Below are 26907 nucleotides of genomic sequence, written 5' to 3'. Positions count from 1 at the left end.
GATCAAGGGTCAAGTGCCTTCTCCATTTTAAACCACACTGACACTGGCTGGGCTGTGATTACCTCCAGCAGGGTTGTTTCAGCTATACTCTCAGATGTGCCACTGCTACCTGCTCTGCAAGGGCTTATGCCCACTTTAGCATGGTGAGCAGGACTAGGCTTTGAAACACCTGTGGGCAAACCTGAGCACACAGGAGGTGCTCTGTGTATAGCACTAGCCCTGCGTGGGCAAATGGATTCCAGAGGCATCGTCCCAGAGGACCCTCAGAGAGATGTCATATTGAAATGGATACTGTGGGCAGCTCCACAGATCTTGGAGCTGTGATGGACTGGCAGAGGGAGCAGGAGAGAGTTTTAAGGGAATTGCCTGAGAAGGCAGGGCCCCCAGTAGTGGCAGTTGTAGCTTAGTGAATCACAGCAGGCTCCTTTCTGCTCCAAGATGTTAGGAGCAGCTCAGCAATTAAGACTGGCTTCTATTAATATGCAAGTTTCTGCTGCCATGGCAATAATCTTATAAATTCAAATTGCACTGGCAACTATTGTTGGAAAGACCTGTGCTGGACCCTGGACTTTGTATAAGCCTAAACAGATTCTCCTAATTGAGCTCCTCTGAGCTTGTGGCCCTGGACAACCAGGGGCAGCACTGCCCTGATGCAGGCAGCAGATTCCCACTGGCATCTTCCCTGTCCTTGCTCAGCCCTTTTTTCACAGATCATAAAGACTATCCTGAGTTGGAAGGGACTCACAGGGTTCATCAAGTCCATTTCCTAGCCCTGAACAGGACACTCCAAAATCCCACCCTCTGCCTGAGAATGTTGTCCAAACACTCCTTGAGCTCTGGCAGCCTTGGGGCCATGATCATTCCCTAGAGAGCCTGTTCAATGCCTGACCACCCTCTGGAAGAACCTTTTCCTAATATCCATTTTAACTGTCCCCTGACAAAGCTCCAGACATTCCTTTGGGTCCTATCACTGGTTACAGAGAGCAGAGATCAGAGCTGCACCTCTGCTGGCCTTGGGAGGAAGCTGCAGCAGATGCTGATGAGGTCTGACTTCAGAGTCCTCTTCTCTGGGCTGAACAAGCCAAGTGATCTCAGCAATTCCTCATGGCCCATCCAGACCTTGCACCATCTTCATATCCCTCCTTTGGACACTCTGTAACAGAAGAAAAGGTGATTAGACATTGGAACAGGCTGCTCAAAGAGACACCTTCCATGGAGGTGTTTAAGGAAGAACTGGAAGTGTTACTTAGTGCCATGGTCTAGTTGATAAAGTGGTATTCAGTCACAAATTGGACTCGATGATCTTGGAAGTCTTTTCCAACCTAAATGATTCTGTGACCTTGGCCAACCTGGAGGCCATGGCCATGGCAGTGGGGTATGGGAGCAGCCTGAGAGCCCTGTCAGGATGTGAATGGCATGGAGGGGCTGCAGAGAGCAGACAGGACTGGGCACACAGCCAGTGGTTCGGTCTGTGCCCAGGTGTTGGTAGCCAGGCTGGGCGCTGGCAATGCCAGCATGATCCAGCGGAAGCCCTGCAGGTCTGTTTGCCCTCATGCTGGCTAATGGAGCACAGACCCAGGCTGCGGTGCCAGTGGAGCCACACAGCCTTGGGGACACCTGTGAGGTGTCTGTGAGAGGACACCTCAGCACAGGTGCGCTGCACCCACAGCCCAGGGAGAGGATGACACCCTCACGGCAGCACCTAGCTCGTGGGGAAGGAGAACGGGTCCGCTTGGAAGGGACAACAGTACGTCATCTGACCCCTCACTGCAGACACCGACACCCACTGACACAACAAGCTGACGTTTCAAACGGATGAAACGAAGCTGCTGACAACACCCACCCTCCCCGTCTGCACGCTGAGGTTGTTGCAGGGACTCTCCTGGCCCTTCCCGTTACAACCCCTAACGGAGGCGCTGCTGGGGACGCGCTTGTGGCAGCCTCGCCCCCGCCCTGCCCTCGGGGCCGCCCGGGCCGCGGCGGCGCCCCCGCGCCTGCGCGCCCTGCCGCGCGCTGGGCGGGGCTTGAGGCGGTGCCTCGCTCTGCCGGCCCCGCCCAGCGCGGGCCGGGAAATCGGCCGGAAGGCGGCGAGGGGCGGGGCTCGCTCTGGCCCCGCCCCTGGCCGCCTGCGCGCTGCGGTGGCTCCGGGCGGGGCGGCCGGGCCGGGCCGGGCCGGGCCGGGGGATGCGGGGAGCGGGGCCGGCCGTGCGGGCCGCCGGCGGGGCGCTGCCGCGGGGCCGGCCGCTGCTGCTGCTGCTAGCGGCGGCAGCAGCGCTGTGTGCGCGGGCGGGCGCCGTCGAACCGTGCGCCGCGCCCTGCTCATGCCGCCGCGGCCTGCTGGACTGCAGCCGGCAGCGCCTGCCCGGCGGGCCGGGCCCGCGGAGGATTCCGCCGCTGCCCGCCGGCACCACGGGGCTGTGAGTGAGCTGCGGGGCCGGGCGGGCGGTGGGCTGCGCGCAGGCCGCGGCCTGGCGGGGCGGGGGGCACGGTGCGAGGCCCGGGCTGGACGGCTGGCAGGGCTCGGGGCTCGGTGTCCTTCCTTGTCTCGGTCACTCACTGACGGGAGGGTGCAGCCAGGTGGGGGTCGGGCTCTCTTCCCAGGGAACAAGCGATAAGACAAGCCGGTATAGTCTTGAGCTATGCCAGGAGAGGTTCAGGTTCGGCGTCTGGAGGAATTTCTTCACAGAAAGGGTGATTGGGCATGGGAAGGGGCTGCCTAGGGAGGTGGTGGACTCCCTGGCGGCGTTCAAGGAACGACTGGACGTGGCACTCGGTGCTGTGGTGTGATTGACAAGGTTGTGTTTGGTCATAGGTTGGACTCAATGATCTTGGAGGGCTTTTACAACGCAGTTGATTCTGTGATTTTGTCCGCGGGATGTTCTCACGGAGCCCGGAGCGCTGCGGGCAGAGCGGCCCCGGCAGTGGTGCCCCAGGGTGGGAGGCAGCCCTGCAGGTGGGGTCTCACCTGAGCGGGGCAGAATCGCCCCCTCCTTTGCTGCTCATGCTGGGGGATCAGCCCAGGGCTCAGGGAGGTGTTCTGGGCTGCAGATGCACGTTTCTGTTGAGCTTCTCATCCAACAAAAGCCCTAAGTCCTCCAAGAGCTGCTCTCAATCCACTCTGTGTCTATCCTCTGTTGTGGCTTTTAGGATTTTGGCACATGAAGCATGGGTGATGTTTTTTCTTCACTAGGACTACTCTAGCAATTCTGAATTTAAATGAGCTATAATGTATTCCAGCTGTTTTAAATTAATCAAAGCCTAATTTTTTTCACATGATGAAGTCTCTGATGTGCTTTTCTCTATTAGTTCTGTCATACCATTTCAAATGGCACTGAGGACTAAAAAAATCTTATTTTTCCTAATTCTCAAATTACTTGCAGGTGGTGCTTCCAGTGTGTGTGTGTGTGAGGGGGGGGTTGGTTTTATTTTCACTTTTTGTTTTTAATAAAAGCCAACAGAGCAGAACTTGGCTTTCATTGTGGAAGTACTCAGGCTACTAACTTCATTTTTCCTCTGAAGTTATATATATTTTGTGCCTAACCTGGTGGGTGATGAAAAGCATTGTGAAGTTGGGGAGTTAGGACATTTTTTTTATATGTCTACCTCTTAAGGTTAGTTTCTTTAGAGCAAGGAATGCCAGCACTGTGCATAGGGGCAGAGAGAAGCACAATGCTAGTGGTCGCTGCCCCTAGTCCCATAGTGGTAGGTGTGTTTATATATCCTGGTAACCAGAGAGACGATGAACAGAAGTAGTTCAGGTATCAGTTAATTAGTTCAGCAAGTTGTGTTCACAGTAGATTTTTTGGGTGAGCTCAACTGGCTGCCTGCATTCTACATCAATACCTCTACAGTGCCACAGTATTCTCAGCTTGGCTGAATTAAGATCATTCTTTATCATCCATAATCCATTTGGTATGTGTTCTGTTTTATTTACTTAAGAAATGAGTACCACTTAAGCTCAGAATTAATGTTTGGATGATGTTATATACAATACCAGATGAATCTCTAAAATACAAATTTTTCATGTCTGCTCTGTATTCTGCACAGCTTGGACCTCCCAGTTACAAAGGCTGCTTAAAGGATAGGTTCTTTGGTTTTGGCTTTTCCAGAACAAGGGAATTGTGTCTGGTTCTCCAGAAGAACAGGAATCTTAGCTGTGTGATTGAACGATCCCTAAACACAGAAAATCAGCCAATGTGTTTCAATCTGTATTTTGTGATCAATTGGTCTGTTTGAACAAGAAAAGCATCAGTAACAGAACGTAGATATAAATAATGTCAAAGTCACTTTAAATATTAACTCTACCCACCTTCTTGAAAGAGGACTTACTGTAATGAAAACTTTGTTGTAGTCCAAATCTGAGTAAAAATACAAAAATACTTCTCTGTGTTTTCTGAATTAAAATCTTAATTTCTAACTCAGTAATTAGACAGTAGGCTTCTGGGAGGGATAGCTGGATGTTAGCCCATCCTCATCACCCAGGCCCCATGGCTGTCAGTGTTTAGGAGGAATTTGGAGGAATTCAGTGTCCTGAATAATTTTAACTTTTGGTCAGTCCTAAAGTAGTCAGGCAGGTAAACTAGAAGGTTGTTGAAGGCTCCCTACCCAGCTAACATATTCTATTATAGTCTTCCTGAAAGCCTTAGAAAAATCAAGTTTCAGTTTTCTATGTATATTAATCTTGCTTCCAAGATCTGTGTCAGTGCCCGCTAGCTGTGCCTGACACACAGGTTGGTCTGGTGGCCTGGTTTTGCTCATTAGTGGAGTATCTGCACACCTTGAGGGGTACATTGTTATCTTCCATGTCCATTGTCTCCTTCCTCCATCTGTTGTGCACCAGTTCTTTGGAAACAGCATGGCTTAGTACTTCCTGCTCTGGTTAAATACACTGCTCCAAGATTAGACTGCCAGCACTGGCTGGATGCCTGCATGTTTGAAAAATTCAGGAAAGTCTACTGCTGGGATTTGGGATCATATCTCCCTCCACCTGTCTGTGCCAGCCTCCTGTGGATGCCCAGAAGCTGGGGCTGAGCGGGGTTCAGGGGAATGTGGGCAGCTGGAGAGAGTGTCTTGAACAGTCAGCCCCCTGAGGTGGGAAGCCTGCTGAGAGGCAGCTCATGATTTGTTGTTTCTGTGTTTTTTCTAGTGTTTAGGGCTGGCTTAATTACCACAAGTACTGAGAAAGCAGAGCTGCAGAATAGTTCTGCACCTGGCTGCAGTTCTTCTCCTCTTCAGGTTCTCTTGATTTTTTTTTTTATTGTTTTCAAACACACACTGCTCTATCAGTATAATTTGCATCTTGGTGTAATTAAAAGAATACATTAACAAATGCCTGACTTGCCATGACACCCAGGATTTTAATAATTCAGCCGAATCTTTACACTGAACCTGAGTGAAAGTTAACAACTATAACTATACTGTAGTCTGTCAATTGTCAGTCCATATTGTCTTTTAGTAGATTGTGGTCTTACAGATCAAAAATAGTCTTCCAGAGCTCAGGGAGTTTTTGGACAGTGCTCCCAGGCATGTGTTGGAATTTTGGGGTTGACCTGTTCTGGGCCAGGAATTGGAGTTAATGATTTTTATAGGATCAAGTTTGGCCCTTGGTCTATTTGGAGTCAAGCACAGGCCCAAAGCTATTGCAGGAACAGAATGTGTTGATGCTGTGGCTTGTCCAAACCTGGTTGTCAATGGAAATACTTTGAATTATACTTATTTACATTTTAATATTCATTTTAACAGATAAATACAGTTCTGGTTGCAAAGTGTGATTTTGTCTCCTGCGTCAGCATAGCTGCTGCCTGCCTGATAATCTTAAAACTGTGATAAATGCATACAATGCTACTGCAGCAATGGTGAGAGGATCAGTGATACAGGACCTTACCAGAAGAGCTCATAGGGAGTGGAACAGCTGTGCTGAAAACAGCTTGTTCTAGATCTCTCTTTGTTATAGCTCTCTCTCAATTGGAAATGGGGAGGGAAGAATGATGCCTTGCTGCTATGCTAGAACAACTAGCTGGCATAGAACATTCTGAGCTAGAAGAAACCCAAAAGAATCATAGAGTCCAACTCCTGGCCCTGTGTAGGACACCCCAAAATCCCACCCTCTGCCCAAGAGCATTGTACAAATGCTCCTTGCACTCTGGCAGCCTTGGAGCCCTGACCACTACCCTGGGGAGCCTGTTCAGTGCCCAACCAGTCTCTGGGGGAAGAACCTTTTCCTGATAGCCAACCTAACCCTCCTCGGATACAGCTCCAGCTGTTCCCCTGGGTCTTGTCATGCTCAGAGAGAGGAGATATCGGAGCTGCACCTTAGGAGGAAGCTGTAGACCCTGGTGAGTCCTGACCTCAGTCTGTTCTTCTCCAGGCTAAAGAAACTGAGTGACCTCAGCCACTCCTTGTATGGCTCCTTTAGACCTTTCACCATCTTCATAGCTCAGAGACATAAGCTGTGTCCAGTTCTTCCGGCACTCACCAACAGATTTCCAACTGTGGTGAGGGCACCAGTCTTATTCTGCAAGCATAGTGGCAGTGTCAAGTCTGTTCAGACACAATGATTCAGCCTCTTGGTGTGAGCTTTGGGAGATTCACCTCTGTGCTGGACTTGTACCAGCAAAATGTCACATAGATGAGTTGGTTTCACCTTTTGGCCTGACATCTGCCTGTCCTTTCCGGTGTCAGAAAGGCTGGGACCGTGTTTCCATCACAAATCAGATATTTTTTGGTCCGCCTTTGACTCACATCATGACTAGAGGCAGCCTGTGCTCAGAAATGGATGTATCTGTTGCATTTATGCACCAAGTCCAAGGTGAAAGTAAAATACTGTGTAAAGTTACAGCAATGGGAATAGCACCAACACCCAGTGTGTACATTAAAGCTGTATTTAATTACTCTTGCCCATTGAAAGAGTCCAACTCCTGCATTTGATTCCTATAAGTAAAACCAACTGGTGCTAAAGCATCTGTCTGAAAGATTCCCAGCCTCAGGGTTCTCTCCGCTCCAGCTTGTTTGGAATTTTGTGTATGTTGTTCCTTTAAAATAAGCCTGGCTTGGCTAGTCAGCATATTTGGAAAGCTGAGAAAATGGGGATTGCGCTGCAGGAAGCAGTTCAATAACGGGTGTTTTGTAAGAAATTATTCACATGTCTCTGCAAAGTTTTTCCTTCTTACAGTGGACGAGTGTTGTTAATAAAGCTCTCGATTAAAGCCAGAATTATCTGGTCAGGTACAATCTTCCTATCAAGAAGCTTTAACAAAAGTTTTTTGATTCAAACAGAGAAATATAACTGTTTAGACTTTAATTGTGAGTGACTGCTAAAACAAGCTCTTTTCTTTAGTGAAGGAGCAGCTGTATAAAATACTTAAATGCAGTTTCAAACTTGAGATTGCATAACGTATAGATGTTTTGGCTGTGTTTAGGTTTTTAAATTATTATTCCAGGAACTAAATAACTTTTTGCTCTGTTCTCTAGGGATTTAAGTCATAATCATTTATTATCATCCAATTGGAGCATTGATTTGTCTGTTCCTACTCTCCAAGAAGTGTAAGTTGTTTTTTATGAGGATAAAGTCTTAAGATATCCTACCTAATTCTAATGTTTTATTGCATGTCAAGATACCTGGTCTGTCTTGCAGAAATATTCAGTGCAAGTTAATAAAAAATTGATGCTCCATGTTGGCAGTACATTTTACGTATAAAACTCTTGTGTTGTGAGCAGAAATCTTTCCCATGAAAGATCAGAAGACCAGTATTTTTAAAGAGAAATGAGTATTTGTTTTGGCTATAGCTGTTTTTAAATGAAAGAGAAGTAATAGTATCCATGAAAATGAGAAAAGCTAGCATGTTTTGCTGTTCAAATTGTTCAAATTATTAGTATTTAAGCTCTTGGGTGATCATTTTTTGTCAACTACTATGTATTATTAATACAGTAAAATTTTTAAATGCATTGATATGAATAATTTCTGCTGTGTACAGAGGATTTTTTCCCCTTTGAAGTGTTGGTAATTTTTTTGCCCTCTATTTAAGGAAAATGAATTACAATGAGCTGAGTGAAATTCCATATCTTGGAGAAACAACTTCCAATATAACTCTTCTCTCATTGTAAGTAATAGCTCATCTGCCTTCTTGTTTAACAAATGGTAGGACCATGTTAGAGTTCTGCTATCACATTGTAGAAAAAAATTGTCTTTTTTCTTGAAATACTGCTCATGTAAAGAGCATCAGGGAATATGTAAGCACTCTTTAAAGAAATACAAATTATTTGGACAATCAAGTCACCCTAAATTACCAATAAAATGCAGTCAACCAAGGCAGGCAGTTTGAAGGGGTGGGATTCAGTCCAGGAATGACACTTCCCACAAGGACCAGCTCATAAATAGGACTCAGAATTTGAATCTGTTCATATGCCATGGTGGCAAATAGCTCTTGGATTTGCAGTATTGCTTTAGGAATTAACACTTTTGGAAGCATCTTATGCATGTCCTATCCATCAAGCTCACTAGTGCTGTTGATATACAGAATCCTGTTGATATTTCAGCCGTGCATCTAGAAGGATGAGATGTTGTGATAATCATATTTATTGCTAATCTCTTTCAGGGTACACAATACCATTCCAGAAATAAATGCTGAGCAACTCCACGTCTACCTTTCATTGGAAAATCTAGATCTTAGTTCTAATCTTATCTCAGAAATTAAAGCATCTTCCTTTCCACGAATGCAACTGAAGTACCTGTAAGTATGAGTGATCTGCTGTCTCTGGGATTTGTGGCTCTACAATGATAATGTTGGAAACCTCGTTTACTCTTAAATTAGTGTCTTAAAGTTGGCATCCTTACACAGCTTTGAACTGGTAGCAGTGCTTAATGGAGCTACATATGTCCTTGAAATAAAATAGTTTTCATACCAATCAGTATTGTATTTTCCCAAATAACACGGAGAACAGCAATTGCTGTTGTCAGAATGCAGGTACATAAGCCATCAGCAACAGGGAGTAATTTCTGCCCTGTTTGAGTAGATCACTCATTGAGTGGACATTGTGTTAACCTCTTCTAACTGAAACATGGACTTGCAGTAAAAATCAGCTCCTCACACCAATTTCTTGGGGAAAAAAGATTTAGCTTGGTGATTTAGATTTTTCATGTGACTTCACAAGCAGCTTGGGTTCTTTTAATCAGTGGTTGCTCTGAGGTGCTTGTGCCATTGTGTTCATCAAATTCTTTGTGTTCTGAAAGACCTCCTTCCTTCTTCCTTCCTTCCTTAGGAATCTGAGTAACAACAGAATAACTACTCTAGAAGCAGGTTGCCTTGATAACTTATCTAGCTCATTAATGGTGATAAAACTGAACAGAAATAGGATTAGTATGATTCCACCAAAGATCTTCAGATTGCCTCATGTGCAGTTTCTGTAAGTAACAGTCTTGAAAACATCAAAACAACATTTACAGCTGACCTGTTAATCTCAGCATGTTCTTGACTGTCACACAGTGGTGCTTGTTGCAAGATGTCTTAATATTTGACTGTCATCTTTATGAAAGGGAACTGAAAAGGAACCGGATTAAAATAGTGGAAAGTCTTACATTCCAAGGATTGGAATCCTTAAAGTCCTTGAAAATGCAGCGCAATGGGATTAGCAGACTAATGGATGGAGCATTCTTTGGCCTGGGTAATATAGAGGAATTGTGAGTATGACTGATTGTGGAATTTCTTTAGCAAAAAGAAAATGGCTCTGGGGAGTTGTGTCCTGGTTTCCCTTACATCAAGGCTGTGCTGAGATACTGACGAAATCATAGGAAAAGAGTATTTTCCCATTATTTTTATGTCATGTCTGATTACTTCAGCAGTGGAAAGATACACTTCCCCATTCCTGGAAGTGTTCAAGGCCAGGTAGAATAGGGCTGAATAGAGCAACCTGGTCTAATGGAAGGTGTCCCAGTTGCAGTTGGAAGATCTTTGAGATCTGTTGCAACACAAACCAGTCTTGTGATTCCATTACATTGGTCCTCTTTCCAGCTTCTTCCTGCATGGTGATCAAGAATGTTTGCCTTGGTAGTTGCTTTTTGCTGTTTTCATTTGCAGTCCTCATAACATGGGGTTTTACTTTCCTCTGACTTTGACAGTGTGAACACAGCGATGTATGATGCAATGTTAGCAAAAGACTTCTTTTTTAAAAAATTACTTTTGAGAATATAGTTTTGTTTCTGCCACTCGATCCCTGAAGCTGGCGTTTAGTTACTCAGTTCTTCATATACTTTAGTTCATTTTTTTTAATTCAATGACATTGAAAGAATCATGCATTTTTTGTTGTCTAAGGCTTAAAGTTAGTAAATATAGTTTTGAGATCCACAAGGTGAAATTTTGTAAGTAGATGTTACATTCATTATCTATTTGGCAAATGTTTTTTTCCATCTAATTCTTTAGGGAACTGGAACATAATAACTTAACAGAAGTAAACAAGGGCTGGCTGTATGGGCTGCGGACATTGCAACAACTCTATGTTAGCCAGAATGCCATCACCAGGATCAGCCCAGATGCATGGGAATTCTGCCAAAGACTTGCTGAGCTGTAAGTCCTGGGCTGCTATTCATTGGGGATTTTTGAAATGTTGCAGTTATTGATTGGCAAGAATGAGTTACTGAAGGAAATACTCCATTTCCTTGCTAGGCCCATGGTAATGATGTATTTTAATTATAAGTATTCTGTTAGAGAAATTAGAACACAATAGTTAATCAAGTCAGATAGTATCTTAATAATTAATCCCCCTGCTTGCCTTTAAATTGTGTGTTGAATGTTTTCAGAGACTTGTCATACAATCAGCTCACTCGCCTCAAGGAATCCGCCTTTGTGGGACTTAGTTTATTGGAGAAGCTAAACCTGGGTGACAATCACATTAATCACATTGCTGATGGTGTCTTTAGAGGTCTGACAAATCTTCAAACCTTGTAAGTACAGAAAACTTCAAACAGAAGTTTCAGTTTAACGTAGTTGTAGTTTAAGTGGAGCTTTTGGAAGCAGAGACTATGGATATTGCACTGTGGGAGCCTGAGATCATTGTTGGTGCTGTCCTGCCTGCAGGTGTGGTAGGGCTGATAATATTTTGGCTTGCCAAGATGATAGCATTCCAGCCCAACTAAAACAAGCTGACCACTCAATTGTAGAGGTAGTAAGAAACAATTACTTGGTGACCTTGAGTGCTCAGATGTGTGTCTTCTGAGAAGTGTGGGTACCTTGTGAATGCAGTTGTGGAGCAAATAGCCTGGAGCTCTTTATTCTTGAGGGTTTCCTTAGGTTTGGAACCTCAGAAACCAAGGACTGAACCCTTTTGTTGTGTTGTAGAAGGGATAGTTTAGTCCATCTTGCTCATGTGCTGACTCACAAACGTTACAGAGGGTGTAGAGTTGGTTCTTGCTGTTAAAGGGACAGCTTTGCACTTGCCAGGACCTTTTTCTGGCAGATCTGGGATATTTCAAAAGAGACCAAATCCTTCCCATGTAGATCTGAACAGTTGTAATTATCCTAAACAACAGGTCTTGAGAAAAGAGTGAAAATCTATAACCCCTCTGTCACTTCATTAAATAAATGCTTAAATAAGCAAACTCACCAGAGATATTCATGTAAGCAGTCATACTCTGTTAACCTTATACAACTTTTTAATGAAATAATTAAACTTAATTTCTTAGATTTAGAGTAGCATGAAAAAGAACAAGAGCAGATTAATTAGTAGGTTGTCCTGGGCTCTCAGGGGTGTCAACAGTGAGGGCCTGGCCCTTTTCTTTTGGACTGGAATGTGCAGGATGGAGAGCAGTGGTGATTAACAAGGCTCCAAGCATTAGTGCCCAGCCAGGCATGAGGATCCAGCTCTTCTCTCACACAATGAAGGGCTTTTCTTTTGGGCTGCTCATTCATTTTGCTGAGTGGTCTGAGTAGTGGAGTGTGAAAATACCTCAAAAACCAGGAGATACTATGTAGTTTTAGTTCCGTTGTTGGTTGTATGCTGGTTGTTTGGTGCTACAGCTGGAGTACATATTTTCTGTATGTTCAGCTCCTGCCACTCTGCGGTACAGGAGAATAAACTGTAAAACTGTACATTAACTGCAAGTTAGGGTTACAGATATATCTAAGGACAGCACTGAAGTTTTGAAGTTTTATGCATTATCACACTATTTGCTTCATAATACTGTGAGCGGTTTGGCATTTGTATTCTCCAGCACTCACAATATAGCATTCTGAAGCAGATCTTGAGATAATTCTAGAAATGTTTTAAATCACAAGAATTAGCAACTTGGAAATAAATTTGGTATATTATTCTTATAGTCATTATTAGCTCAGCTCCATGTTGGAAGCATCGTAGCTTGAATAATTTTCAAAGAGGAAAAGATTTAATGTGAGCAAGTTTCAAGGCCTTATTTCTTCAGACCTTGTGATGCGTGAAATATGAAATTCTTTTCTTTTTCTCCTAAACCGGAAGTGTATAAATACAAGTTGTGAAAGTGACTGCTGTGTGTGGTTTTAACAAGACTTCTGTTAAGTAAGTGTTAAGTAGGTAACTTCTGTGAAGTAAGAAAAATAGGAAAATTATGTGTTACCACTGATGGTATCCTGGAGGTTGATCCCAGTCTCTTCCATGATGGTGTTCTACACAGTTACAGTCTGACATAATGGGAAACTAAGTAATTCATTTTCCCCTCATTAGCATAGGGAAAGAGGTGTTTATATAAGTGATATCTACAGTTGCCTGTGTATGCAACTAATTTTGTGTCAGTTGACTTGTTTGGAAGCTTCATCTAGCTGTTGCATAGAATATCAGGTAAAACACCGGCTGGACTATTTTTTATTAGTGTGATTTCCTTTAAATGCATTCCTCTCTGTGCATGGTGGTATCAAAACAGATGCTTTTGGCTCAGTCCATGCCATTCAGGCTAAAAATGCATGTGAATTTATTTCATTTTCTTTCTGAAGAGCATTTAATCCTCTCCAAACTGTATTGCTGTATTGCTTTTTTTGTTCAGACCTCTCTTCTCCATGAGGGGCTGAAGTGCTGTGCTGAGGTCAGTCAGAAATACCATTAGGTGATAACAAGATTTGTGAGCAGAATATCGACTTCATTTTGAGAAGCCACCAAGGTGTGCCTGGCAGGCCTACACAGTAGCCTGGATGTAATTCCTTAATATGCTAATGCTGATATAAGCCTGTTACTTGTGAAGATTAATGCTGCTAGTGCATTGCTTAATTCCCTTACATGAACCAACTTGCTTCAGGAGCCTTTCCCAGCTCCTGGCACATAGTCCATCACGTGAAAAGTGCTGGTCAGATCGGGGCTTTCCTTAAATGCCACATCAAGAAGTTGTGCTGCAGCATTTGTTTGTGGTGCTTACTGCAGCACTTAACCATGAAGTTTTCCCTTTTGCCCTTCTGAAGTGAGAAATCCATCTCCTGACAAGTTTAGTTTTGTAAAAGAGACCTTCCAGGTGTGCCAGAGCTGCATACCTGGCCTGTCTTCCCCAGCTTCCACTAGCTCTGGTCATGATGATGTTCCAAGTCTTCTTTCTGAGAAAGGTCTTCTCCTGCAGGGACTTGCGGAACAATGAGATCTCCTGGGCCATAGAAGATGCAAATGAAGCTTTTGTGGGACTCAGCAGGCTGGATAAACTGTATGTATTACAAATTAGGGGAACAACAGCACTTCCCAGGCATGCAGAGAGGGACAGTGCAAAATATTAAGTAATTGTCAGTCAATGCCGTGAGGCAGAAAGCCCTACTCACAGTGTTTCCACTTGTGTGTAACTGGCACTTGATGTAGTCTGGGGTTCCTTGTTCAGGAGCATCGGATCCATGGAGCACTGTATTTCCTTACAGCATTAATTTTATGAGATTGGGCATAAGTATTTGACTGCATTTATTATTGAATACCTCACTCCCTCTGTGTGATGATTGTCATTTTTTGTGCTTCTTTGGTTTGGGTGAAAGTTACTACTTACCAAAAAAAAAAAAAACCCAAAAAAAACCAAATTACAAAGTATTTTTGAGCAAATTTGAAATACAATTGCATTAACAAACTACTTGATATTAGGCTGTGCGCTTTTCATCCAGTGCTACATATTTTGTAGGAAGCTCAGTCCTGTGTAGTTACAAACGTTGTTTATAGGAAATGGTCTGGTGTGAGGGTGCAGTCCAGGAAGTTGTGTGGTGGTAGCAGGTTGGTATTAAGAAGTTATTGCTTCATTCCCAAGTTCTACTTATTGCTGTTTCATCCTCCTGACTTAAATTATCTTCTGACACATTTCTAACCCAAATATCTTAAGTTGAAAATAGGAAAGAAGCCCTGTTCTTGGGAAAATTACTTGAGCCTTTACGCTAAAAAGAATAGTATTTAGTCCTGTATCTCAGCTAGAATTAGAAAAAAAAAAATGTAGTTAAGCATCATAGGGTATTTATTTTGAGTCTTGTTTGTGAACTCATATTGACATTCAGACTGGTTTCTGGGCCTTTTATTTTCAGAATCTTGCAGGGAAACCAGATTAAGTCAATTACCAAAAAAGCATTCTCTGGTCTCGAAGGACTTGAACATCTGTAAGTATTTTAATTTGTAGAACTCCTAATTATGTGTCAACTTCAGTCTCGTGTTCTCTGTGAGATTTTCAAGTATTTAACTGAAGGCAGTGTATAAAATCGCACTGATTCCTCATTGTGCTCTTTGCTTAACTTACAGAGATTTAAGCAACAATGCAATAATGTCCATCCAAGAAAATGCCTTTGCCCCGGCTCAGCTGAAGGAGCTGTAAGTTCATAACAATTATTTAGATTCTTTACAAGCCCTACCTTGGAAAGAATTCTTCAGCCATTGTAGCATTGTTTGAAGTTGTCTGAAGTGTGCCTGCTTTCATCATAAAATATATGCAGCAATGCTGGTAAAATATCAACTCAAAGTTGGTAGCAGAATATTTAGATTTAAGGTTTGATAAAATCTTCAACTGCATTTCATTAGTTGCAATTAGGAGGAGTTAACTTTTACTTGCAGTAGTGAACCATTGAGCATTTCTTATCCTATGATTTTGCAGCAATCTCAGCACTGCGTGTAGGCAGTGAACAAATCATTCATCAGGAATTTCTCAGGGGGATTAGCAAATCCTGTGTTTTTCTTCCTGTTTTTTGGGGCTAGGGAAAGGCTTTAAAATTCACAGCTATACAAGATTTTGTATGTGCTCAGCAGATGTTTAAGCTGATAGGGTCTCTTGTGGTCTTCAGACATATGAAGTAATAAAATGTGAAATGACCTTCACACCCAAGACTAATACTACTGTAATGCATAATTTCTGTAAGATAAAGTCTCTGACTGTTGTAACCTTGGCCAGATGGATTTAGTTTGCAAGATCTGCTGCTGTGAGGAGGCAATTTCAGGTGTTAAAGTTGCCTTCTCTGATGTATTTTAAAAATGATGGGTCATTTATATGTACAGACAAAGAGCAGGATGGAATCCTGGCTTGTTTGGTGCCTCTTTTCTCCCACGACTGGCTGCATCTTAGGACAGATCACTTCTTGTTAAAGGCTGGACTGTCTCAAGTCAGTCAAACTCATACTTGGAGTATGGCAAACGAAACTCAGCCCCCCAGTGTCTTCAAGTCAGTTCAGAGGTGGCATCTGGTACTCCAGCAACGAGTAATAATACTTAGGAAACTTCGAAAGCAGATGGTAGGAAAGAAGAGACCATCATTGTTTTCTGTTGGTAGGTTTTCTGTGGAGCAGAGAAAACAAGCTGCAGTTGATACCTGTATGAAATAAATCACTTTTGGCCTTAAATATTTATCATCTGGCATTAAAATGAGAACTGAGGATTCTGCTCATTTCATAATGGCAGTTCTGTTTAGTCTGAAACATGGAGCTGTGCTGCAATGTTATGTTCTTTTAATTGCTTTAAAGAGGGATGAGATAATTTTAAAGACAGGCTTAGTGATTTTGGGACTGTTTTTTTGGAAGCTGAAACTGAGTTTATATCCTCCAGGATTAAAATGAAATGTTAGGTGTTAATACTGACATAGAAGGACTGATTCTAGCATAAATACCCAAGATTTTATAATAAATACCCATAGGTATAACATAATACTGTAAATCTGATGCGTCTGTATGTGTATGCTTTAAGTTGCTTCACTGTGTGAAATCCCACGTATGCATGTAAAATAAATTTCACTCACCCTTTTGTTTTGCCCTATTTCTGCAGAGTGTTGAACACAAGCAGTTTGCTTTGTGATTGCCAGTTGAAATGGCTGCCCCAGTGGCTGAGTGAGAGCCATTTGCTGCAGGCTGTCAGTGTCAGCTGTGCTCACCCTGAGTGGTTGGCAGGACAAAGCCTTCTCAGTGTGGACCCTGATGACTTTGTTTGTGGTTTGTATTTTAGTGACTTTTGACACAAAAGCACAGTAACACAAGTCTTGTTGCTGAAATCAAGCTGTAGTGCTGGGGAGGTACTTGGTCCTGGCCTTGGTGCCCACGTGGACCATGTACATCCCTGAGTCTGCTGTGAGTTTGGGGTTTAGTTCTGCATCTCTTTGCTCTGTTTGGTGGTGTTTGAGCACTGAAGCTAACCCAAAGGAGTAGTGCTGTTGGGCATTGATTTTTATTTAGCTTTCTAGTAAGAATGAATTATGTTTTCATTCTCCCTGCTTTTGACTACCTTTAGCTTTGTAAGGACTGTTTAACACTTTCTTCCTGCTTCTTGCTCATATGGCAGAATATCACAGAATTATAAAATAGTTTGGGTCAGAAGGAACCTTAAAGATCATCCAGTTCCAACCCCTGCCATAGATAGGGACACCTTCCATGAGAACAGATTGCTCCAAGCCCTGCCCAGCCTGGCCACAAGCTCTTCCAGGAATGGGACAGCCACAGCTCTGGGCAAAAATTAGAGTAGTTCAGGCTCTGGCACATTTTTTTTGGTGCTCCATAACTGTGATGTTTACGGTGTTCTCAAACTTTACCCAGAGTTCTACGTGAAGCCTGTGGCAGGCCTGATGTTTCCTTTTCCTGGTGAGCAATTTTTATAACAGTTATTTGTGTATATGCAATTCTTTCATTGTTTTGGTGGCAAAGGCTACAAAAAAATTAGGTGCACACACCCACTTCTCCACAGTACCACCACAGTGGCTGAGTGGAGCCAGAGCTCTTCATGTGTCTATGAGAGTGTCTTTGCTGAATTTATGGATATGGAAATCAGTTTCATTAAGTGAGATGAGTTAGTGAAGTTCCAGCTTGTTATGCTTTGTGCTTGTAGAACTTCAAGGCTCTTCAGGATATTTAAACTATCTGAAAGTAAGTTTCAGTCCTTCATAAAACGGCTTGGCTCTTCAGCCAAGTGTGGGATTTTTGAGTGTGATCTAAATAAAGCAAGTTTCAGACAGTTGGACAAAAGACAGGGCTGCTCAGCACCACACTTCCACGCTGATTGTTTTCAGTGCTGATTCTTCTGCCTCCTTCACAGCTTGATTTCTAGCTCAAAGCAGCTGAATTTGTGCCCCTCAAGCAGGATATTTTCCCCCAAAGTTTTGGTTTTGCTTGCATTGTCTTTTGAGTGAGTTTTCTTGCAATATTAATTCTTGTTCAAGAGAAAAGTAGCTAATCTTGGTGCTTTTCTTTTCAGATAATTTCCCTAAACCACAGATAAGAGTCCATCCAGAGACCACAGTGGCCTTGCGAGGCACAAATGTGACCCTGATGTGCACTGCTGTGAGCAGCAGTGATTCACCCATGGCCACGGCCTGGCGCAAAGACAGTGAGGTCCTCTATGATGCCGACGTTGAGAACTTTGCCAGGTACCAGCAGCAAAGTGGGGAGGTGCTGGAATACACCACTGTCCTGCACCTCTTGAATGTGAATTTCACTGATGAAGGGAAATACCAGTGCATTGTCACCAATCACTTTGGCTCCAATTATTCCAACAAAGCCAAGTTGACTGTCAATGGTAAGTGATAATGGTAAAAAATGGAGAAACACTCTGAACCTGAAATTCCATTATGTAGCTGCAAGTCTATTTTTCACTAAAGCTGGCCCAAAATACTTTTGAAAATATCAGTGGGATTTAGATGTATCACACATCATTTTATAAAGGAAACAAGTGATTTTTTTTTGTAGATGAAAAGCCTCTATTCTCTTTTTGAAAGTGGCATTTATCTCACATGCTTTATTAGAACACAGTTAGTTGTTCATCTCATTAATTGGAGGTGGAATTCTTTAAACTAAAAGCTCCCTCTACTGTCTCCTCAGAACTCGGCACCTTTCCCACGTGTTTGTAAAACTGGGGAAGACTCATCAGAAAAATAAGTGGTAAAAACTCTGAAAAGTCAAAAGCAGTGATTCTGTTTATTTTGAGGGAAGGGGAGGTAAGAAGACAATGTTCACATCAGTCAGCAGAGCACTGATCCCCACCTGGAGATGATGAGATGGAAGCTTACCTTCCCTGTTAGCAGAGAAGAAAAATGTGGCAAACTCTTTTGCCTGGATTCTTCCCATGAGAAATCATCTTCTTCACATCATCTTAGAGGAATTTAATGGCTTTAAACTGAAATAAAGTATGTTTGCATTGGATATTAGGAATAAATATGTACCTGAGAGGTTGGCAAGGCTGTGGTACAGGTTGCCCAGAGAAGCTGTGGCTGCCCCGTCCCTCTAAGTATTCAAGGCCAGGCTGAACAGGGCTTGGAGCAAGGGAGAGTGGAAGGTGCCCTTGCCCTTGGGCGTGTATTGTCTTAAGGGTCTCTTCCAGCCCAAAGCATTCTGTGACTCTATGAACACTGTAGATACTGTATTTAAATCTTGGGAGAAAGACTCTTAGAAATAACCACTGAAAAATTGTGCAGTTCTTCAGTAGAATCTGTTTCTCTCTCTTATGGAGTGTTTCAGATATGTTTTCAAATTTCTTTTCTGCTGTGGAGCTTTTGCTGCATTTTACCTGATAATGAAAATGCTGAATCAATGTCCCCTTTGATCCAGAGCTCCCTTCTTTCCTGAAAACTCCCATGGATCTCACTATCCGCACCGGGGCAATGGCCCGGCTGGAGTGTGCTGCCGAGGGCCACCCCCCGCCACAAATCTCCTGGCAGAAAGATGGTGGCACAGACTTCCCTGCTGCAAGAGAGAGGAGGATGCACGTCATGCCTGAGGACGATGTGTTCTTCATTGCAAATGTGAAGATGGAAGACATGGGGATCTACAGCTGCATGGCCCAGAACATCGCTGGGGGACTCTCAGCCAATGCTACCCTGACTGTGCTGGGTAAGTGTGACTGGCCGGTGCTGGCAGATGGATCCCTGCACAGCTGCAATAGAAATGTAGCTTAGCTATAAGTAGCAAGTTGAAATGGCAGAGAATGAAGTTAAAATACAAAGAGCAGCACTTGGTGTGATGTTTACACAGTGAAGCTTTAGAAGCTGAGTTGCAGAGCTGCCTGGCAGAGTTGGAGTTAGTCTGATCTTTGCAGTGAGCTGAGGGGCATATCTTAGTCCAGCAGTATAGATCACGCAAGTAATTTGTGTTGCCATATAGCAAATTTTGTCACAGGTAACAAACTTGCCACAAAGAAGACCACGGGGGTCTTGGGATACAGGAGAGAGAGCATTGCCAGTATGTTAGGGAGGTGACCCTGCCCCTCTGCTCAGCCCTAGTGAGGCACATCTGGAGTGCTGTGTCCAGTTCTGAGCTCCTCAGGACAAGAGGGATTCAGAATCCTTGGAGCAAGTCCAGCAGAGGCTATGGAGGTGATGAAGGGACTGGAGCATCACTCTTACAAAGAGATGTTGAATAGTTTGACTTGATAATTTTAGAGGCCTTTTCCAACCTAAATGGTTTAATGATTCTGTGAAAGGTTTAGGGAACTGGGCGTGTTCAACCTTGAGGAAAGATGGCTGAGAGGAGCTCTCATCAGTGTGTGTCCATGCCTGTAGGGAGGGGTCAGAGGATGGACCTGGCTGTGCTTGGTGGTGCTCAGCAATGGGACAAGAGGCCATGGGCAGAAACTGATGCACAGCAAATTCTGCATGAGTATGAGGAAGAACTTCCTCACTGTGCAGGAACAGGCTGCCCAGAGTGGAGTCTCCTGTACTGGAAATGTTCCAGAACTATCTGGATGCAATCCTGTGTACTCTGGGATAACGCTGCTTAAGCAGGGAGGTAGGACCAGATGACCCACTATGGTCCCTTCCAAGCTGACCCATCCTGTGAATTATGCTGAGTAATAATGGAAGGCCAGTTCCTTCCAGAGTGCAGCATTTTTTGAAGACACTGACGCTTAACATTATGGCCAAATTTAGAAGTGGACTGGCACAGGTTTCCTATAGCAACTGTGGCTGCCCCTTCCCTTGAAGTGCTAGAGATGCTCGGATGGGGCTTGGAGGAACTTGGTCTAGTGGAAGGTGTCCCTGTTTATGGCAGGAGATGGGACAGGATGATCTTTGAGGTCCCTTCCAATCCAAACAATTATAGGATTCCATGATTCTTTGAAGTTATCTTACAATTTTACTTTTTTGTCCCAGAAACTCCTTCCTTCATGAGGCCCCTGGAGGACAGGACAGTGACCCGAGGTGAAACTGCTGTCCTGCAGTGCATAGCTGGTGGCAGTCCTGCCCCTCGCCTCAACTGGACCAAGGACGATGGTCCCTTGACAGTCACCGAGCGGCATTTCTTCGCAGCAGCAAATCAGCTCCTCATCATAGTGGATGCGGGACTGGAGGATGCTGGGAAGTACACGTGCATCATGTCCAACACACTAGGCACTGAGCGTGGCCATATTTATCTAAATGTTCTGGCTTCCCCCAACTGTGATTCTTCCCAGAGTGCCATTGTCCATGAAGAGGATGGCTGGACAACAGTAGGGATCGTGATTATCGTTGTTGTGTGTTGTGTGGTGGGAACATCCTTGGTGTGGGTTATCGTCATCTACCACATGAGGAGAAAGAATGAAGACTACAGCATCACTAACACAGGTTAAGTGTAAAATCAACAGTTTCTGGTCCTGGTTTTAATCCAAAACACTTGCGATTTTTGGATTCGTTACAAATTGATAAGATTAAAGAACTGAAGATTTCCTTCTAAAATGTCTTCAGGGTTTTGCTCAAATTCCTCCATTTTAGAATTTCTTTTAAATACCAGAAAGTGCTAATTCTATTCCTTATACAGTAGGTTTGCTGTACATTGAAGGAAGACAGTAAAGTTTGGAAGTAGGTATTTGAATAAACTTAGAAATGTTTTCCGGGCCTGGAATAATAGGTGTAAAGTTTCATTCTGGCCCTGTCAGCTTTGAACCGGCTGTCTGGATTTGTGATTACGGGGTAGAAAAAAAGATACCTGTATGTGAGTTGAAATTCTGGATATTCTTGTTAACGTGGGGGAATAGTGCTGGTAATACCTTGAAATGTTCACACTGTTTAATGTTGCCAATGTTAATTCTGCCTTGCAGAGGAGATGAACCTACCTACTGACATTCCCAGCTACCTGTCCTCCCAAGGAACACTGTCTGAGCCTCAAGAAGGCTACAGTAACTTGGAGGCAGGGAGCCATCAGCAGCTGATGCCTCCAGCTGGCAGCTACATGCACAAAGGCACAGATGGTAAGCAAAGGCCTCAGGTGTGTTGCCAGAGCCTCATCAGGATACCAATGCACAGTCTCATCCTCACAACTTAAGTGTCAAGATAGATCTTTATCCTGTTTCTTTCCTTTGGCATCTCAAGAGCCCAGGCAGAAGAGATGGAAATAGATTTTGCTTGGAAGATGACTAGCTGTGATTCCTATCCTTGGTATAAGGTTGGCTGGTTGGTTGGTTTGTTTTAAGGTTTGCACTATTTCCCTACCTTGTTTGGATGATTTTCTGGATGTTCATGTAATTGAGCTTAGAGAGATGCTTTCTTTGCCATCAAAATGCTGAGGACTCATCACTCCTTACATAGGCTGGCTTGAAAATCAATCCTCAGTGTAAGTTTTTCACACCTGTTCTTGATCTCTTCAGCCCAGTCCCATTGCACTAGAGTGTGTGTTGGGAAGGACTTGAGAAGCATTTCATCTAAGTGATGGGTTTGTCATCAGCTCTGATGTGCATGGGCATGCAGGGGCAAGTCAGGTCCAAGATGGATGTGGGCAGGTTTAATCCCTAGGCTGTTTCACCCTGGTGCACAAGTGGTTGGACCTCCATTGAACTTTTTTGCCCATGAAATAGGGGAACATGTCTGTGGTTCCCCTGGTCACCTTCAGAAGGAGACTGCTGTGGAGAATCTGGATGGGGGAGCCTGGGGAGTTTCTCATGTGACCTCTCAAGCTGAGTACTCTGTTACTCCCTTAACTGTAAAAAGACCCTTTAATCTGTGCTGCTGTAATAAATGATCATACCAGGACAGAAAGCCTATGGAAATCTGGCATCCTCATCCCTTTTGAGAGTATTTTATTTTTCCATTGTGTTCATCAGGTAGTGCAGCACCATTAGTGATCTGCTCAGATTGCTATGACAATGCCAACATCTACTCCCGGACCCGAGAGTACTGTCCCTATGCCTTCATCACTGAGGAGGAACCCCTGGATCAAACACTCCCAAATCTCATGGTGCAGATGTCCAAGGAAACGTACACAGCACACACCCAGAATGAAACCAGTGCTGTGGGTAATTTCTTAGCAGACAGAGATGTGTCTGTCTTCCTTACCAACCATGACAAAAAAAGTGATAAGAAAATCTCTTCCCAGCAGATTATTGGTGAGTGTCCACTTTTCCTTTTGTTGCTTTGTATTCCCTGGTAACTTTGGCTTTTGTTATGCTGCCCTTCACTATTGACACAAGTGCCAGTAGTTTGTGGAATAACTCATATTTATTAACCACTTGTTCTCCAAATGCCCATGTTGCATCAGCAAGCAACAGCTTGCATCCAGTTCCTGCAATTAAAGAGGGTGATGTTAAAAAGATAGAATTTCTTAATTTAAGGTTTAAGTTTGTGGAATGTGAGCCTTTGCTTATAATTCAAGGACATATATTAACCAAAAGTTGGAGCTTCACATAAGAAATTCAAATAGCCTTTCTGTTTCAGCTGAAGTTTAAACAACTCCCTAAATTGGTTATTTTTTTGTTGACTTTCTTCCAGATCACCTTTTTAAAAATTTACACTGAAGCTCTGCGTGTTCATGGTTACTGTAAGAGATAGCTGGAAAAGGAGTGCATCTAGTAAAATATACTCTCAAAACCAGAGAAAATCAGCTCAGAAGGATTGTCGTTGCTGAGTCACAGAGCTCAAATCTTTTTAAAATCTGAGTGTGATTGATCTGTGCTCTTTGTGAGCAGTGACAGCACCTGAAGGAACAGCTGGAGCTGTTGTCAGGGGTGGTTTGGATTGGGTATCAGGAAAAGGTCCTTCCTCCAGAGGGTGTTCAGGCACTGAACAGGCTCCTCAGGGAATGGCCATGGCCCCAATGCTGCCAGAGCCCAAAGAGTGTTTGGACAACGCTCTTCAGGCACAGGGTGGAATTGTCGGGGTGTCTGTGCAGGGCCAGGAGTTGGACACAACGATCCTTGAGGGTCCCTTGCAAGTTAGAATATTCCTCAATTCTATGAACTTGCTTCTGTTCATCTTCTAATTTTTCTCTCTCAGAGCCCTTCCAGGTTCCTCTGTGGGGAGGCAGCAAAGACCTGGCTTGCTCTCACCTCCAATTCCTGCACCATCCGTTGGCCCGCGAGGCCCCACAGCTGCTCCGGGGTGACGGTATCGCCAGCAGAGACCGGGACCCGGCATCGCCCAGTCCCTGCCATAGGCTACGGGAGGAGAATTTTGATTTTAGCAGGACACAGAGCATTCATGACCACAGTGAAACCACATAAAACACTCAAAAAGCCTTGAAAGCAAATCCACGTTGTCTGACTGTATTTACTACCTCAGTACCAACCCCAAGGCCAAAGATACTTGTGTATGTGTCTGTAAGTATTAAAGAGTCAGACTCTTTTGAAGGAGATGGTACATGCCCTTTTTTCTGCAATTTTTCCATTGGACAATGGGACTGTGCATCAGAGAACACATGGAAAATTAGTGCCATTTACAAAAATAGCATTAAAACACGGATTGTGTGATGCTGGAAGCAGTCTTTGTGGTGGTGCATGTTTTGGAAAGCTCTCAAGAACGTGTGTAGCTATTTCACAGGGCTTTGTCTGCTTGGAAACAAACCATCAGGGCCTCCTCACGGAATTCCCCCAGAACTGTAAGCATAAAACTCTTGGCCAGCTTTTCCTTCCTTAGAGTGTTGGCAGGTATCTGTTGGCAGTCTAAATTTGGGCTTGTTTTCTTCTATGAATAATGGACTCTAGTTGTAAATAAATTCGCATTTATAAATATTTTGTATACACTAAGCATATAAATGTGTTAACTGTAATGTAAATTATTTTTTATTATGCCAAAGTATGTATCATACTGTTAGTCTTGACAGCTACATATCAAGCCATATGAGGAGCTTGGGGGGACTCAAAGCTTGTTTGTGAGGGAATAGAGCTGTCTTTGTTTTGAAAAGTGCATTTACATATAGATATGTGGTACAGCTGTGATATTGATGAATTTCATTGTTGCCTACAACTGTGTGCCTGGCTGACCTGGCTGCAAGCTGATCCATTTCATGATAGTAGCAGAATTTCAAGGTTTATCTAAGCTTTTACCTATAAAAAACCCCTCTGTATTGTATCTGCTGAGAGGGTCTCCATATGTTTCCTAGCTGACAGTTAAGTGAACTTTTAAAAGTAATGTGGTGATGAAAAGCATGAGGTAAATTGAGAGAGCACTTGATGAATACTTATTTCTTCTGCATAGCCAAAGGCATATGGAGTTTAAAACATTGTTCCTTTTCTGTTTTAAAATATCAGGCTTCATTGTTTAACTAATAGTTCCCTTAAATCTTAAGTGTGGTCAAAATGTTTAAATATTTGACAGGTGAGAAATGATACAATGCAGGGAACTCCTCATTACTGAAAAATCTTGCTGACACAGAGGAAGCTCAGACTTCATAGTTTCAGTGAGATGTGCCTGAGAAAATGGGGAAAAACAATGACATTATAAAGGCTTCCTAGGAAGTTGTTCTTTTTGGGGGAAAATGTCCCTTTTTGTAGAAGGTGTTAAAAGACTCCTCAGAGATGGATCTTCAGTGGATATATTGTGCTCTGTGGTCACGCCTTTAGAGTGAGGTGCTTCCTTCCTGGTCACTGCTGCCTGCTTTGGAGCTGTAGGATTTGTACCCGAATAAAACCTTCTGTGTGATATTTTTATAAAGACAGAAACCCCTTTTTGGCCCGGCTCAGTTATAGGTATATGAGAGTTCCCATTGATCCATTCTTGGACTGAAGGGTTTGTGACTCAATTGTCAGGTCTCGTTGTGCAGGATCACAGCTGAATTTAGAGACTGTGGTGAAGTATTTGAGTAAATGAGTGGGGAAACACTGGGACTAATGATGCTTTTTCCATGGCTCTTTGGATAGGAATAATAGTCAAATCATTGCAAATGAGTAATATTTTTAAGGCCTCTTCCCATGCTCTCAAAGCCAGCATGGCTGCTTTGGTAGACAGCAGCTTTAGTGGGAAGGGAATGCAATTATCCTTGAGCTATGGGTAAATAGAGAGAAACACAGGTGTGTAAATTTTGGGATTCTGACAGGTGAAAGCTTTAAAAAAAACCAAATCAAGTAAGTTCATTTATTTCTGGTTTTATTTCCTCCAGACTTTTCCTTCCCAGATGGCATTTAAGGCACAGTGCTTATTCTGAATCCAAAGTGATCCCTGCTGCAGGGACCCAACACTGTCAGTTTAAATCCAGATGAAAAAGGTCATGCCATGAAACTACAGCAGCAGCAAAGCCTTATCATTTTGGGCTGCTCTCTCAGCCAGTTGTCACTCAGGCTACTGGGATGAGGTGCTGCTGGCATCTGTGATTCCCAGCAGTGGGAAAACCACATCCCTGCTGCTGCTGCTCTCTCATTGCCATTTGGCAAATGCTTGTTCCTATTTCTTTCACTCCTCTCTCGCTTCATAGGAGCTGAGCTTACAGAGATCTGTCACAGTGCATCTGGCATTGTCCAGACCCTGAGTGTACTTGGGGTACAACGCCCTGGAGCAAGGGAATTCCCTTTTGGTAGGCGAGACCTGTTTGGCCTGGGCACTGCTGTCTGCACCAGGACTATGCTAGCTGTCAGAGAGTGCAGCTAAAGCTGCTCTTATTTCTGTGAGAGAGTAGCCTATAAAAGCTGAATCCTGAATTAAGACATTTACATTCTTCCATAAGCATTTAAAGTCCATAAGCTGGTTGTAAATAGCTGATGCTTGTAAGTAGGTGACACTTCACTGCACTGTGGAAAAACTTCTTTGGTAGACTTGGAAGAGAAAATCATGTGTGTCTTGTTTCCCCTTTGCAGAGGGACAGAGTGGCCTTTCTTTTGTTAGTAAAAACAAGCAATTGCCTCAATCAATGCCAAAGCACTACCGGTACAGAAACTGAGAGGGGTCAGAAGCAGCAAGAGCAAAGCTGCTTCTGTTCCCTCTTGCTATTTCCTATTGTCTATTTATATTTTTTTCACAGCAGAATGTATATTTTGTATAGCATATGTAATATATGTTTGTCCATTGTAACATATGTTCAAACAATAAAATGCTGTATACATTGAGCATTCATTGTAACTGTTAGTTTGCAAATGGAATAATTATATTTTGTCCTATGGTATTTCATATTCATAGGGGGAAAAATTGGAGTAAACTGTGCCAACTGGCCATGGTCCTGGGAGTCTGAGATTTGGACAAGGTGACCTCCAGAGGGTGTTTCCATCCCAACCATTCTCTGATTCCATGAGTCTCATTTCACTTTTCCTTTAGGAAGTGCCGGTACCCTTTTTGGAAAATGGGGGAGGGATGGTTCTTCCATCCTAGTGTTA

At 43.5% G+C, this 26907-nt stretch overlaps 1 protein-coding gene across 3 annotated transcripts; it reads left to right on the top strand.

The window, feature by feature from the left end:
* Window positions 1–2184: 2184 nt before the first annotated feature.
* On the top strand, window positions 2185–26646 carry LRIG2 (leucine rich repeats and immunoglobulin like domains 2). Of its 3 annotated transcripts, XM_085561039.1 has the most exons (19): window positions 2402–2417; window positions 5147–5235; window positions 7471–7542; window positions 8025–8099; window positions 8595–8729; window positions 9259–9402; window positions 9533–9676; window positions 10416–10559; window positions 10793–10936; window positions 13565–13645; window positions 14493–14564; window positions 14704–14772; window positions 16210–16373; window positions 17626–17946; window positions 18975–19256; window positions 20513–20962; window positions 21436–21585; window positions 22435–22716; window positions 23603–26646. In XM_085561039.1, the coding sequence occupies exons 4-19, from the start codon at window positions 8029–8031 to the stop codon at window positions 23827–23829; spliced, it is 2880 nt and encodes a 959-aa protein (XP_085417165.1). In that variant the 5' UTR covers window positions 2402–2417; window positions 5147–5235; window positions 7471–7542; window positions 8025–8028; the 3' UTR covers window positions 23830–26646. The 3 variants fall into 3 exon arrangements, with proteins under 3 accessions (XP_021395191.3, XP_085417165.1, XP_085417166.1); XM_021539516.4 differs by lacking the exon at window positions 5147–5235 and having other exon boundaries at window positions 2185–2417; XM_085561040.1 differs by lacking the exons at window positions 2402–2417; window positions 5147–5235; window positions 23603–26646 and adding an exon at window positions 23099–23584.
* The last annotated feature ends 261 nt before the right edge of the window (window positions 26647–26907 follow it).

The sequence above is a fragment of the Lonchura striata genome, chromosome 26, assembly GCF_050655825.1.
Source record: "Lonchura striata isolate lonStrDom1 chromosome 26, ASM5065582v1, whole genome shotgun sequence".
Classification (NCBI taxonomy): domain Eukaryota; kingdom Metazoa; phylum Chordata; class Aves; order Passeriformes; family Estrildidae; genus Lonchura; species Lonchura striata.
Note: the sequence above shows the minus strand (reverse complement) of the source record. Positions and strands in the feature narration are given on the sequence as shown.